At 53.6% G+C, this 15,392-nt stretch overlaps 1 protein-coding gene across 5 annotated transcripts in view; it reads left to right on the top strand.

Annotated features, from left to right (window-relative positions):
• The first annotated feature begins 911 nt into the window (after positions 1–911).
• The window catches only part of P4HA2 (prolyl 4-hydroxylase subunit alpha 2), a 36,184-nt gene continuing 21,703 nt past the window's right edge, over positions 912–15,392 (top strand). For 2 of the 5 annotated variants that reach the window (XM_014465536.2, XM_023763756.1), the window contains exons 1-6: positions 1,089–1,188; positions 1,342–1,472; positions 10,369–10,492; positions 11,114–11,210; positions 12,082–12,233; positions 14,858–14,995. In XM_014465536.2, the coding sequence (XP_014321022.1) occupies positions 10,411–10,492; positions 11,114–11,210; positions 12,082–12,233; positions 14,858–14,995 (469 nt within the window). In that variant the 5' untranslated portion in view covers positions 1,089–1,188; positions 1,342–1,472; positions 10,369–10,410. Of the gene's footprint in view, positions 1,052–1,088; positions 1,189–1,341; positions 1,473–3,963; positions 4,135–10,368; positions 10,493–11,113; positions 11,211–12,081; positions 12,234–14,857; positions 14,996–15,392 lie in introns of those variants that run through there. The other 3 variants (XM_023763755.1, XM_006100144.3, XM_014465539.1) reach the window with 3 other exon arrangements.

Genomic DNA, 15,392 nt, shown 5'->3' with positions numbered 1-15,392 from the left:
TACACATAAATCAGGAGGAGTGCCTACCCCAGGAGCGCGGGACAGTCTGAATCCCTTCGGAGCATGGCCTGGGGGTGGGCACCAGGTCCCTGGTCTTCTTCGGGGCCTTCTCTCCTGGTCTGTCCCCTCCCCTGATACCCGGCTCCGGCCCCAGGTGACATTCCCACCCCTCCACCCCTCCCCTCCACCTGCCGGCGTGGGTTTGGGCAGGGGCGCAGGAGAGCTGTGTCCCCTGCAGGACCTCCAAGGAAACAGGCACCCTGAGGCCAGGGGAGAGAGCCGGCACCCAGGGACGCCCCCTACAGCACGGGGCCGGGATGGGTCGTGGGCCCCCTGTAGCCGCCCCGGGCTGGGGAGGCGGGAGGCGGAACCCCAGGTGGGAGTCGCCCGAGGGGTGCGGGCGCGGAGTACGTGCGGCGGGCGGCAGGCGGCATGAAGGACGCGCAGTCGGTTCCTGCTGCCCGAGCCGTTTCCCGGCTCGCCGGCTCTAGGTTACTGGCTCCGGGTTCCCGGCTTCCGGCTTCCGGCCCCCGGATCCCGGCTCTCGGGCTCCCCGGCGGTTATGGCCACCGGGGCTGGCAGCGGTCGCTAGGATGAGACTCCGCCCTTGCCCAAAGAACCTCCCGGGCCCTGGAGCCAGGGGCCCGGCTGGCTCGGGCGGGAAGGTGGGGGACGTGGCAGCTGCTCAAACGGGCGGAACCGGGCCGGCGGCCGGGAGTCGAAATCCCTGGAGATAGAAGCCCCGAACGGACCCGGGGCCGCCGCGGGAGGTTCTGGAAAACGCCCGGGAAACGGGCGCGTGTCCAAGTGAAACGCAGTGCCTGCCCGGCCCCCGGGGACGCCTCCCCGCCCCCCCGCCCCCCGCCCCCCGTCGCGGGGGCTAGGGCGCAAGGCCGGGGTCGCGGGGCCGCGCATCCTGCCCCCGCGGGGACCCGGGGTCCCGTGGGCGCAGCGCGTTCCCAAGCGCAGTCCCGCGCCTCCGCCCTGTGTCTACACCCGTCTGGGTTCCTGTCCGCCGCCGGCGTCTCCTCCCCGGGCTCGGGGTGGTGAGGTCAGCGCGCCCTTCCTGCTGTCCCTGGGCGGCCGGCGGGGCGGGGAGCGTGGCCGCCCTGCGCTGTCAGGCTCCCGGGAAGGGGCGGCCTGGCCGAGGCTGCCTGAGGATGGTCCCCGAGGGGCCGCTCCTGGCTGGTGAGGCCACCTTCCTCCTTGCAGAGGGCAAAGGCTGCAGTCTGTGCCCTGACCCGCCGGCTTGGTGCTCATCGAAAGATGGGCGGTGGTGTGAGAAAGTTGTGTGTTTTCTGCCCCCTCCAGACATCCCTTTCGAATGTTTTTCCTCAACAGCTGCGGAAACCTGTGATAACTGCTTAGCTCAACAGAAGGACCCTTCAGTGTCAGAAACTGTAAGGCGCTGCTAGCCCAGGGGCCGACCAGCTGGACTGGAAGACGGGGAAGTCCAGGCCCAGCGCAGGGTGGTGAGTGCTGTGCTGGAGGGAGCCCCGGCTGCGGGCAGTTGGTAGAGGACACTTTGCTTCGGGTCAGAGGGCTTCCTGGAGGAGGTAACTTATTCACTGGAGTGGTCAGATGAAGCTGAATATGCCATAGGATAACCTGGACAGAGGAACAGCCTGTGTGAGGGAGCAGCCCCCAGCAAGGTGATGGGGGAAGAGACACTTGGAGGTAGCTGCCCATGGACCCCGTGCACAAGAGCCTCAAGTGAGGGGACAGTGTCTCGCACTGAGCCTTGGAGGGTGCTCAGCGAGCCCTTGCAACAGGAGAGTGGACCACAGGGGTGGGCCCCTGGCCTCTGCATTCTAATCGGACATCTTTAAGATGCTGTAGAACAGCAGAGTCCCTTCCAAGGCTGAGATCTGTGTCCTCTGCTGGAGAGTGACACCTCGGGCTTGTGTTTCTTGATGGAAACCATCGGAAGCCCGGCAGCCTCAGCCCTTCTGCAGGAGATCCTGGCCGTGAGAACAGGGGATGGGGAATGTCACTCTGTAGTGTAGGGCATTCCCAAGTGTCTCCGAGTTTGCAGAGATCCCCTGTTCACCTCAGCACTTATAGAATGTTTTTGCAAACTGTTGCTTCTTCTCAGCCCGTGTCACATCTGGGGCAACAGATTCCATAGTCTAGTTCTCTACGAAATGAACCAAGATTTCCTTTGGCTTGTGCTTAAACTACTCCTGAAGTGTCCAGGATTCAGTGCTCTCACTGTGGTTCGGGGCCTCAGGGCTCAGCTTCTTTTTTCACGTCTTCTGCTCACCAGATCTTTGGGCTGTGAATCCTTTTCTTGTAGTGCCTCCTTATTCTCAGACGGCCAGTCATGTCCACTATGTGGCCCTGCCAAGGAAGCCACGTAGCAAGGATGGAGCGAGTTGGCTGGGGGCCTCATCCCAGAGATGCTGTCATACTGGGCCACCGTAGGTCTCAGCAGGCAGAGTGGTGATGACTAGTCTGTGGCTTCTGATAGGCCCTTCTGCCCTGTTGCAGGCTCTGAAATGGGATGCCCAGGGAAGTATTTACTTTGCTGGTTTAGCCTGGCCATAGCTGATTTATGTTTATTCCTTGAGGACATCCTGTGTGCCTGGCTTCTGCTTAGAACATGCCTGGGGCCGGAAAGAGGGTGGAGCAGGAGGAGGTGGCAGCACTATTCTTGCCCATGGGTAGCTCATAATCTCTCTGAGATTGTTGCTTCACGCTGGCAGCTGGCCATGTGCCAGAGGAGGAGCCCAGAAGCGAGCGCTTATCAGAAGGAGAGACTGCGAGGGTGCAGCCCTGAGGAATGAGTGGGGTGAGGGAATCTGGGATCTACTCATTTCCTGAGAGCGCCTCGCTTTTTGACTCTGCCCTCCTACATTATTGGGAGGGTCTGAGGCCCATCTGTGGCCACGTTGGCTGATAGTGTGCTTGGGCTGGTGGGTGTGTCCCTGGATTCTGGGATCTGTCAAGAGTTTAATCTTATGCAGATGGAGGTTGGCAGGAAATGCTGTGATGCAGGCACGTGCAGCTGGATCCAGAAAGTTGCTCAAATCTAGCAATTTGGACTTTTGAAGTACTCCAGTCTGGGACACCAGCCTGTCCTAGAGCAGAGAGGGCTGGCTGGTGGCTCCTGTGGCCTTGGGTTTGTGCTGGGGATGTGGAATGAGGGATAGAGTTTTTATTCTTAGAAAGAGCAGAGGGGAATGAAAAATATAGCCTAGACTTCTTGGAGCTGTGGAAGAGAGTTTTTAAGTGGTACCACTGCAACGCAGAGCATTAAATTAGGTGTTTGGGTAGTGAGTACTCTGGCTCAGGTAGGATCTGTCTGAGCCTGATCACAGACCAGCCACTGCTCTAACCCTTTCAGCAAGTGCTTGCTAGAATATAGCCTGTTTTGTACCTAGAACTCCTGAGGGCCAGGGTGTGACCAAGATCCTTAGGCCTTGTACTTGTAGGAACTTGGAGTGAGCAAGTCAGAGGCATAGAAATACATGAGCTCCAAGAGCAGTGGTCGGCAAACTCATTAGTCAGCAGAGCCAAATATCAGCAGTACAATGATTGAAATTTCTTTTGAGAGCCAAGTTTTTTAAACTTAAACTATATAGGTAGGTACATTGTTATTAACTTAATTAGGGTATTCCTAAGGCTCTTAGGAAGAGCCACACTCAAGGGGCCAAAGAGCCGCATGTGGCTCGCGAGCCGCAGTTTGCCGACCACGGTCCTAGAGTATTGGCCCAGTGCCCTACCTTTTGCCAGAGAACTTCCCTTCCTTGGTGAGATATAGAGCCAGTAAATGACCAGTTCCAGGGTTATTCCATGTTGGCTAGTTAGTGAGGGGTCCTGGATTGTGAGAGAGCCACAACTCCCTAACTCCCTAACTCCCTAACTCCCTCTTTCCTGAACGAATGTTTCTTCTTTTTTAGTACTCCTGGGACCTGGAGATTCCCCAATTTTTGCCTTGTTTTCATCTTCACTGTTCCCTAGACTGGACCTTCTTCCTCTCCAGGGATCAGCTGGACAGCTGGCTGATTCAGGTCCACTGATGTTCCTGCAGTACCCTTCATGCTGATGACTGGTATACATTGTGCCTGGTGCTGCTGGGCTGCCCACCAACCTCTGTCATCTCATTCAGTCCTCACAACAGCCCTATGAAATGTAGGTCCTGATATTATCACCACTATATCGATGGGAAACCTGAGGCTCAGTGACCCATAGCATTATGGTCACAAAGCCAGGAAGTCATGGTGGAGCTGAGGTTTAGCTCGGGCTGTCTGGCCCCAGGGTGGGTGTGCCTGCCTGCTGGACTATACTGCCTTGCCCTGAGCTGGGCTGGCTGGTCATTTGTGAGGTCATTTGTGATGGGTGTCTAGGGCAGGGGTGTCTATCACCTGCACTCAGGGCACCATGTTCCTCTCTTTTGGGTCCATGTCACTGTCTGCCTTTTGGTAGGACCTACCAGGGATGTCATGAAGTTGCATTGTGGGTCACAATAAAGTCCTTGACCAGAGCAGGCCTGCTGTGCCAGGCAAAGTGTGGCTCCCCTTTTTGGGAGGACCTTGTGCTGTAAGCCAACAGATGTTACTGATGGGGATTGAATGGCAGCAGTATTTAGTGGAAAGTATGTTTTGGGTTTGAGTCTCAGCTCTGCCAGTGATTTTCTGTAGCATGCCAGATGTGCAGGAAATGCTTAGCCTCAGTTATCTATCTTCTAGAGGCCCGATGCACAAAATTCATGCATGGGGGGCGGGGGAGGTCCCTCAGCCCGGCCTGCACTCTCTCACAATCCTGGACCCCTCACTCCTAACTGCCTGCCTACTCGCTCCTAACTGCCCGCCTGCTCGCTCCTAACTGCCCACCTGCTTGTTCCTAACTGCCCACCTGCTTGCTCTTCACCGCTTCCCTGCTCACTCCTTACTGCTTGGCTCACTGCTCCTTAGCGTTGCCATGGAGGTGGGAGAGGCTCAGGCCGCTGCGCTGGCTTCTGGCTGTGCAGTGCTCCTGCTGTGGGAATGCACTGACCACCAGGGGGCAGCTCCTGCATTGAACGTCTGCCTCCTGGTGGTCAGTGCGCGTCATAGCGACCGGTCATTTTGGTCGTTCTGCCGTAAGGGCCACTGGGCTTTTATATATATCGATATATCGATAGCTGAAATGGAGATGATAATCTTGTTTACAAGATTTGGGTGAGGTTTGAAGGTAGAAATGAAAGGTTTTTGGAAATAAATATAGTGGTTATCTTAGCCTAGTTCCCAGAAACCAGCTTGAGCCAGAGCTTAAGTGCTGAATGCTTTATTGCAGCGGTTCTCAACCTGTGGGTCGCAACCCCTTTGGCAGTTGAACGACCCTTTCACAGGGGTCGCCTAAGACCATCCTGCATATCAGATACTTACATTACGGTTCATAACAGTAGCAACATTACAGTTATGAAGTAGCAACGAAAATAATTTTATGGTTGGGTCACAACATGAGGAACTGTATTTAAAGGGCCAGAAGGTTGAGAACCACTGGCTTTATTGGAAGGTGCACTTGCAGGGCAGCAAGAGTGAGGGAAAGGCAACTGAGGCAGAGAAGGATGGGAAGCAAATTCAGGATGGCGCTTTAGCAAGCTGCCCAGTCTGCATAGAGCAGCACCAGTTGTTCAGCCATGTGGGCCATCTCTGGGCGAGCTCTACAGAAAGTCCATGTGGCAGAACAGTTTCTCAGTGGAGGCCTGGAGAGGAAATTCATCTGCTGACCTCCTCTGTCTTCTGCCCTTTACTGGTCAGAGCTGTCTCATGAGGAGTTACCTCCCTCTGCTCCTGGGGTGCACTGCCAGGCCCTCCAGCAGCCACGGGGAAGGTGGATGTGGCGTGTCATTGGAGTCCCAAAGTAGTGGGGAGAGCCAGAGATTTGGAGCCCGACAGTCTCCTCCACTTGGTCTGAGGGGAGTCAGTGGTCCAGGAGCTAGGTGAGGCCAAGAGAGTTTGAGACAGTACGTCGGGTGCATCCAAATCAGTGGCATGTGGATTGCGTCCTTGTGTGGAGTTCCTTCTTGGGAGTTAGTCTCACCTGCTAAGTCTCTGCCAAGACAGTGACTGAATAACCAACTGGGCTTTTGCAGGTCGATTTTTACAGCCTTTTCTGCTGCTTCGTTGCCTGTTTACTGAAGCAGGAGACTGTGGTGTTGATGGTTCCCAAGTGGGAAGTACGCATCTACATGTTCATGGACAGGACAGAGAGAGTGTAAAGATAGAGATGAACACCTAGCCTTCATTAGGTTCTCCGTGAAGGACAATATTTTTCTTGTGAGGTGGTAGTTGAAGGTATGAAACCTGGAGTCATGAGATGGGGCTGGAGGAGGCAGTGGGGCCAAGTCACGCAGAGTTCAAAAGGCTCTTATGGCTGAGGAGTTCAGGCTTTATCCTGAGGGCATTGGAGAGCCTTTGGAGGGTTCTTAGCGAGACTGAGACCAAAGGAGGGGCTGCAGTAAATCATGCTGACTGCTTTGTAGAGCAGAGGTGGGTGGGAGGCCAGCTGAGATGAGAAAGCAGTGCAGGCCGGGGCCAGCGTGGCAGCAGGAGGGAATTGGGGATGGCTCAGACCAGGTGATGACTGAGGCATGACATCAGGTAAGGAGAGTAGGTGCCTCCCATCCTTCCCTGGGGTGCCAGTGACAGCAGCTCGTGGGCCTGGCGGGGCCTGCTGGGACCTCTGCACAAGTCTGGGTTGAGCACGCCCGTCCTCTTGACTTTTCCATCCTGGAGTTGGGAGGCAGAGCCGCTGGGGGGAGCCCTGTTCAGGCAGGTTTGGCTCCTTTACAGAGGCAGGCAGCCTCTTGTTCAGTGCCAAGCAAGACCTGTTCTCAGCAAACCCATGTTCTGTCTCTAGGCTGTTAAATATATTGTTAGAAGGCAAGCTGTTGCATTTGGGCTGCAGCTGGGAGCTTGGCAGAGGTTTCTGCCTGATGAGGTAAGGGGAGAAGCTAAGGACGCTCGCTGCTGGTTTGCAGCTGGAAACATCTTTCCACGGCCATTTGGCCAGGTTGTAAATGTCCTTTCCAAAGAGAGGGCTTGTTGGGGACTCTGATTGTATGTCTTGGAATTGCCTTGTGCTTACAAGCAGTGCCAGTCATCTGGTGGGTGGATCACTGTCACTGAGGTGTTGGCAGGATTTGGAGTACCTCCCTGTGGGGGTCCAAACTTGGGCTGCCAGGGCTGCTCTGGAGTCTGTTGGAGAGGGCCTGCTTTGTTTTCTTTTCATTTTAAGCATATCAGAAAATATGTTCCAGATTTCCCTAGAGCTCCTTGTAGAAAGTTTAGGTAATACAAATAAGCATAAAGAGGAAGATAAAAGTATTTCTCCAAGATACAACTAGGTTTATGACTTTCTTCTTGCATATGTATGTGTATATTTATAAATTTACATATATATGCATATACACGCGTATATAAATACATTTTTCCTTGTAAAATGAGAGCATAGAGTACATATGTTTGGGAGCCTGCTTTTCTCACTTAACAGTATGCTTTGATCTTCACTCCATGTTAATATGCATATGGTATCCATTCTTATGCAATCCACAACAATCCACTGTAGGGGAAGAAGTGCACAGTTTTCTGTTGTGGTAGTTTTCCTAACTTGAACAAATCTGCAGTCAACTATTATTTGTTGAGTGCCTGATATGGGCCAGACTTGGTTCTAAACTCGGGATGCAGCTCAAATAAAACTCAGTATTGGTTTTCTGTTCTGGCTCAGTGCCACTTTGTTTTTCATAAAAAGAGGTTTCACATTGCCCATTTCCAGGCCAACGTGGATTTCTGAGGGCACCTGGGAGGGCTTCCAGCAGCCCTGGACACTTTGTGGGGGCATAGGGCAGGCACACAAACCCCTGTCTACTCTGTCCCAAGTAAGCTCTGAGTACAGGTATGAGTGGGATGGGCTGGCATGTGGGTGGTTGGCCTTGCCCACACTGTGGGACACAGCCTGTCTTGGATGTTGCTTCCTCCCAGCCTGACCCGTTTTGTACAAAGCCTTCAGTGTTCAGCGGCCTAAGACCAGGAAAATGATGGGGCTCCAGGGCACCCATGCCTGCGGTGGCAGTGTTGATTGTGGCAGTTTGGGGGCTCCTTTGGGGTGTCTCACTTTCTGGGCCAGCAGAGTCGTCCCCCTCCTCCATCAGAGCAGGACTTTGCTCGCTCTTGGGAAGCCATTTCCCAGAACCCTGTCTGATATTCTTTGGAGCTCTGCCTCCAGGCTGGGATTTGTGGATGGGCTCAGTCTAAGCCAGGCAACACATTCCAGGGAAACGACAGCTGGTATTTACATAATGAAGGAACCTGGGTGCTTCTTCCTATGTGCTGTAAGGCACGAACCGTGGACAGTATCACCAGGGTGGCTTGAAAGGAATGAAGAAGCTTCTCCCTCCCTTGAATTTGTGCAACTGGCAACACACAGGGGAGAAGCGCTGGGGTCCCCCACTTCCAACCGTGTCTGGCCTGGTCTCCTACAAACATATAAAACCTGCTCTCCTGAGCTAGTCAAGCCTCTTGAGAGATAAGGAACAGCCACGACGCCTGTGGAAAGGACTTGTGTAAGCAACAAGAAAGGCCTTCTGGAGTCCTGGGCGGAGATGCAGTGTGGCAAGCCTGGGTGCAGACCTGTGGCTGCAACAGGGAGGACCCGGACCCCACCTCAGAGCTGGCCAGTCTCACTCCCCTTCTCTCTGTGCCTTGCTTTCCTCTGCTGCCCTCACTCCATGATGCACCCCTTCGCACAATACTCCCTACCCGACCGCAGATTCTGGGCTGAGAGCTCTTGTCCCGTGTATCTCTGGGCCCCCAACATGTAGGGCGCTGATGGGCGTGCTGCTGGCTCTGTAGACACTGGGCAGGGACATGAACAAATGGCGTCACTTACTTCTCTCCTCTTTCTGATACAAGAACCCGTTTGGGGGTGGGGGTTGTGGTTGAGCCTCTGGGAGCCTAGCCTGGAACTGTAGTGGATTGGAATTTCTTCTGAAAAGGTGAGGTGAGGAATGGTGGGTGTGATGAACTAACATGAGTCAGCTCAGCCTTAGAGATGTTCGATAAGGCTTACGTTTTGGGGGGAAGCATTTTTTGTTGTTGTTAATCTTCACCCGAGGATATTTTTTCTATTGATTTTTAGAGAGAGTGGAAGCGGGGAGAGACAGAGAAAGAGAAACATCGATGTGAGAGAGACACATCGATTGGTTGCCTCCTGCATGTGCCCCAACCAGTGCTGGGGATCAAGCCTGCAACCCAGGTACGTGCCTTAGACCATAATTTCTTCTGAAAAGGTGAGGTGAGGAATGTGTAGACGATCTAACCACTGAGCAACTGGCTAGGGCAGGGCAGGGCAAGGGAGCATTTGTGTCTTCTTTATTTTCCTTGTTTGCTTTAAGTAAATTTCCTGTGGGGCTTGGCTGAAATAGAGCAGGAAGAGGAGGGACTGGCAGTGCTGGGCTCAGACGGGTGCTGGTCCTCCATCATGCCCGGGGCTGCGTGGCTGAGCTCAAAACGGCTCAGTTGTGTACTCGGGTCCACTGCCAGAGGGGCCTGCCCAGGTTGTGCCTGCTGCCTTCAGAGCTGGTCTGGCTCTTCTAGGCTGATGAGGAGATAGCAGCTGGCCTCTTACCCATCAGCAGCACAGCCCAGCACAGCCTGGGGTTTCGGTCCTCTGTGGCTGATTTGTTTTTGTATCCGGTGTGCCTCGTTGAGTGCCTGGCATATGTGAGTCTTGAGTAAATATTTGTGAATGGTGCCTTGCCAGTGAGGACAGCACCGGCCACGGAGCCTCACTACAGGAAGAGCAGTGTCTGCCCGGAGTGCCTGCTCCCAGACTGCTCTCGCTGTGGCCAGGTACAGACACCCCTGCTGTGGCAGGGGTCAGTTTTTATTCTCTTCTGGCCAGCCATCAGCCATATGCTTCATGTTGGGTGTGGGTCCCTGGAGTCATAGTCTTTCAATTTCTTTCTGTCATTGTCTCTCCTCTGATGTCAGTCTTCTATGGGCGGGGGCTGCGTGTTATATTTGGGTCCCCAGCACCTGGTGCTGTCTTGGTGCATGGAGTCGGAAGGAAAGACGGAAATAGATGAGCAGTCTGTGAGACAAGAAGGTGTGGGCCAGAATCTCAGACTTGCAGATTGTTAGGACCAGAGGTGACGGTGCCCCATGCAGGTTAGCTTTCCCATATCGCCGGTGGCTGCCAGGAGCCAGGAGGGCAGAGTCTCTCCCAAGGGCATGTGGCCCTGGTTTACCCCCTGATGGTCCTGAGTATCCTTAGCTTCCGTGTGCTAGGTCAGGGCTTTTGCATGTTTGAATGTGTGTGTGTGTGCAGTGCACATGTGTAGGTGTCTCCTCACCTATTTTTTTTTTTTTATTGTTGATCCAGTGCCTGTCACCAAATACCTTGCAGACACTACCCTTTGTGACCATGAAACTCCAGGTGTCCGTGTTGCTGGTGGCCTGGTTTGGCGTCCTGGGCTGTGTGCAGGCTGAATTCTTCACCTCTATCGGTATGTGCCCACAGGACTACCACCTACCTGAGCAGTACTTGGCTCAAGTGCCAGGGTTTTGACCAGTTCTAGGGAGAGTGGCACTCGCAGCGTTGCCAGTTCCCCTCTGAGGCCCTGATGACCTGGTTGTCTGGGAATCAGCTGTCTCAGCCGGGCTCCTCCTGGGAAGCGTAGGCTCCTCCTGGGCTGCCTGGCCTTCCTGTCTTCCTCCCAGACCAGAGAATGGTTCTGAGCAGGGAACATTCTGTGGCTGGTGGGTCCAGCTCTTCTCCTTCTGGCCTAAAGACTCAGAGCTTGTTTCCATGTGATGAAGCCTCCAGGATGTCCAGGCTCCAGTGACATGACCCATCTGTGTGATGGTGAATGAATGAGATTTGGGGTTTCTTCCCTCAGGCACCCCCAGTGCACTTACCTCACATCCCCTTGGGGCCTCACCTCTCTTCCTGAAGCTGGGGGCCAGGACCATGTGAGGGCCTAGGTCCCCTTTAACTCGAAGTCCCCCTGAGAGCTGACCTGCTCGTGGCCCAGGGACTTGCCTCTGTGAGGATGTTCTATGCCCCAGGAAGGGGGCTGGACACCTCTCACCCATTTCTCACTGGGCCTTTCTCCTCTCCCTCGCAGGGCACATGACAGACCTGATTTACGCAGAGAAGGACCTGGTGCAATCTCTGAAGGAGTACATCCTTGTGGAGGAAGCCAAGCTCTCCAAGATTAAGAGGTGTCCAATGTCCCAAGGCCCCACACCTACCTGAGTCAGCCCTCTTGCCCCCCAGGGGGTGCCCATAAGAGGAAGCCATCGAGAGTACACTGTGTGGCTGGCCAGGCGGTTACTTCATGCCAGTCCTCCAGGGTGGCTCTAATGGGCTGAGGACTCTGCTTTTCCCTTTCTATTTAAGAGTCTCTTTGTATACATTGGGGTCCCAGATCTTATCTAGATTAAGGGGCTGGTAGGATCGTGGGGAGTTATGTATTCATTTTTGTTGTTGTTGTTAATCCTCACTGGGGGATGCTTTTCCATTGATTTTTAGAGTCAGTGGAAGAGAGGGGGAGAGACAGAGAGAGAAACATCGATGTGAGAGAGACACATCGATTGGTTGCCTCCCTTATGTGTCCCAACTGGGGCCAGGGATGGAGCCTGCAACTGACAACCTAGGTACATGCCCTTGACTGGAATTGAACCTGGGACCCTTCAGTCCGCAGGTTGATGCTCTATCTACTGAGTCAAATCAGCTAGGGTTTCATTTAAAAATATATACATATTTTTTATTGATTTCAGAGAGGAAAGAAGAGGGGGAGAGAGAGAGAGAGAGAAAAACATCAATGATGAGAGAGAAACATCGATCGGCTGTCTCCTACACGCCCCCTACTGGGGATTGAGCCTGCAACCCAGGCATGTGCCCTGACCGGGAATCAAACTGTGACCTCCTGGTTCATAGCTCAGTGCTCAACCATTGAGCCACACTGGCCGGGCTGTATTCATTTTTTATTGCCTCTTGATGAAAGCGTCCGAAATCTCACCAGGAAAATTACCACAGGTCAAGACCCATGTGGGTGGGTGTGTTAGTTTTCCTTTTCCTCTGGTTCCACAGCTGGGCCAGCAAAATGGAAGCCCTGACCAGCAAGTCGGCTGCTGACCCCGAGGGCTACCTGGCCCACCCTGTGAATGCTTACAAACTGGTAAAGAGGCTGAACACAGAGTGGTCCACGCTGGAGGACCTTGTCCTGCAGGACTCCGCTGCAGGTGAGGGGCTGTGAGCAGGTGCTTGGGTGAGCTGGCATGTTCCTGTGCTCGCGCCTGGGAAGTGTGTCTGAACGTGACCTGGGACTGGGTGTGGGTGGGCATGTGCAGTGTGTGAACATGTGCCCTGTCCCCTCACAACTCTCTTCACCTCTGTGGGATCTGGCAGTTGGGTGTCTTTGTTTTTGAATATGTGCTAGTCATCAGTTCTTGCCTTTCCCTAGTGTTTTCACTTCTCTTTTTGGGTAGGATTTTTTTTTCTAATTATACTTTAGTAATACATTTTTATAAAAAGTTGGAAAATACACAATCACATAAGGAAATTATATTTCTTAATCCAATTGCCTAGTGATAAGCACTCAAATTCCAGTTTATTTACACATGCATGTACTTTAAAAAAAAAAAAAAAAAAGGAGCCATACATATGTATCAGGGATGCAAGCTCACTTGCTCTGAGGGACCAAATGATTTAACAGAAGCGAGTCAGGTGGCTGGGTGATGGGGCCAGCTCAAGCCTCATCTAAATTCATTCCCATTCATATCTTTTGTTTTTTAACTTTTCCCCCTTCATTTATATTTTTAGATGTGAAACATATCTTTTGACAGATTTGTGACATAAGATTATACTGTTTTCCTGAACTTTGCAGCTTCTCTGTATGTCCATTAAATGTTCTTCTGAAACATCATTTTAATGGCTGGGCAGTCATGTGTCATACTGATGTTGTGTAAACTGGTCAAGTCAGTGGGCGTGGCATTGTTTCCACATCATCAGCTGTCTTGCACATACATCTTTGGTCATTTTCTTCGGATTCATCCCTAGAAGTGGTATTTGCAGGTCCATGAACTTCTTTAAAGCTTTAACTGTGCTTCCTGTTTTAACTGTGCTAGAACTTCCTATGCTTTAACATTTTCCTCTCAACAGGAGATGGTGGGGTGGGCCCTCCTGCCTCCCAGCCCTGGACTCAGCCTCCAGGACTCTGCCTCTTCTCCCTGAGTTGGGAATGCTGCTTAACTTCACTCTACTTGTTTCTCTGGCCGAGGCATTTCAGTCCATGTGGCCAGACTGGGTTGGGCTTGGCTGGAGGCAGGGTGGCCTCTGGGGAGAGATTGGTGAGCTCAGCCGGGCTGGAGCCGTGCCCAGTGAGCTCACTGCTTCCAGAAGCTGTGGCTGCCTTTCCCAGACCCCTGCCTCCCAGCCTGGGCCTGTAGCTCAGAACTGACTGTTCCTTCTGCTCTGTGGAAGAATAAGCCTGCTTAGATGACCACCTGCTCGGATGACCTCCTGTCTGCTTGGGTGACCTCCCACTCTCCATTCTTGTTTTCCATGCCCCACCCCCACCATCAGCATCTGTTTTCTTTGGAAAATCTTATCATTATCTGGAGGAGACAAGACAGGTCCAGAGAACAGTAGGTTCTTTTCACCTCCACCTTTCAGAGTTCTTGCCCCTGAAATGAGGGGGCATGTAGACAGTGTGGCTTTTTGGGGGGGTAATTTTTCTTTTTACTAGATTATAAACTAGCGTCCCTGACCGTGCAGTCATGAGGAAGACAGCATTGCAGCTTCTTGGTCCCTGAGTCCCCAGGCAAGACTAGGAGTGGATGTTTGAGCCCAAGGCTGTGAGAGTAGGTGGCTATGGGTGCTGCTGCTTTGGGGAAGAGGCTGGGAAGAAATGGCTTTGGAGTTCCCCTCCCAGTTCTCAGGTCACAGGCAGGATTGCAACCCCTGAGTCAGCACGAAGGGTCTTCTACCTGCTGGAGTCCTAAGGTGGCAAGAGGTGCAGATCTTGCTTTACAGTGAGGGCTTGCAGTCCCAGAACAGCCTCCTTGGGGTACTTCTGAGGTCAGGGGCTCTCCCAGCCTCCAGGCCGTGGTCTTGAGCACTACAGTTGGGGAGCTCCTGCCCTGTGGTCACAGCAGGTCTGGGCGTGGGGGAGTAGCCTAGAGAGCATAGCAAGGCCCAGTGTGGTCTCGGAACCATGCTGGGCTGGTGCAGCCTCACCTGCCTGGCCTGGCTACATGATACCTGGTCCCTAATCCAGGGGGTGCAGATAGTACCATGTTTCTAGGACTGTCATCATCATTTTTCTGGATGATAAGAGCCAATGGTCAGTAATGAGTGGTCAGTTGGGCTCCCTGAGTAGACCACCTCTATTCCTCGGGCTCCTCAACTTGAGATGAAGGCTGGAAGTCTGTGTTTACCTGGTCAGCCCAATATTCCTGGATCCAGGTTTTCCATGTGATTCCTTTTCCCGAGTGGCCAGCAAGGCCTCCCTGATTCCTCTCTAGTGCCCCTCTGAGTTGCCCTCTCTGGCCTCCATCCCTTCATCTCCACTGGTCTGACTGAGTGCTTTGGAGCCAAGACTCCCCCATGTCAACCAGTGTATGGGGCCATTTTTCTGTTCAATTCCAAATGAACAGCACTACAGTGAGGAGCATGAAAGGAGAGGTCCCCATGGACTGGAGCCATTGCCCGGGGGGAGGAGGGGCTTTCTGGTGGAAAGGAAATAACCTTTGATGGAGGGGCAGGGAAATTGCAGAGACACTCCAGTGAGTACCTTTCTGGTCCCAGGTGGAATTCTGCCCCCGGATCAAGGGTAACTTCTTGTTCTCACTCTCTCATTTGGAAGGTTTTATTGCCAACCTCTCAGTACAGCGGCAGTTCTTCCCCACTGACGAGGACGAAACGGGAGCCGCCAAGGCCCTGATGAGGCTTCAGGACACATACAAGCTGGACCCAGACACGATTTCCAAAGGGGAACTCCCAGGTAACTCTCCACTCTGGGCTTTGCCTGTCCAGCCTGTGATTCTGCTACGGTGTCTGGGCAGGCTTGGAGCCACTGCCCACTTGTGGTCTCTCCCCCCAGGTGGACTATCACCTCTGGGGGTGAGCCTCTCCTGGGTTTCCAGTTGGTGCCAGTCTCCCCTTCCCATGGAAGCCGTCTCCCCAGAGCCCTGGCCCGCAGCCTCCCTCCCTGTATTAGCCAGTTCCTCTCCTTCTGAACCTCAGAGAACGCTGAGGCTGCTGCTCAGGACCCCCTGGCTCCTGCTCCCAGGGCACCACTCAGATCTGCCCAGACCCACTCCTGCCCCCTCCCTTTGATTTCTTCTTGCCCAAGACTGATCTCTTGACTCCCAGCCCTGTGTCCTATGTGCCCTCAGTGC

This window comes from Myotis lucifugus, unplaced genomic scaffold, assembly GCF_000147115.1.
Source record: "Myotis lucifugus unplaced genomic scaffold, Myoluc2.0 scaffold_300, whole genome shotgun sequence".
Classification (NCBI taxonomy): domain Eukaryota; kingdom Metazoa; phylum Chordata; class Mammalia; order Chiroptera; family Vespertilionidae; genus Myotis; species Myotis lucifugus.
Note: the sequence above shows the minus strand (reverse complement) of the source record. Positions and strands in the feature narration are given on the sequence as shown.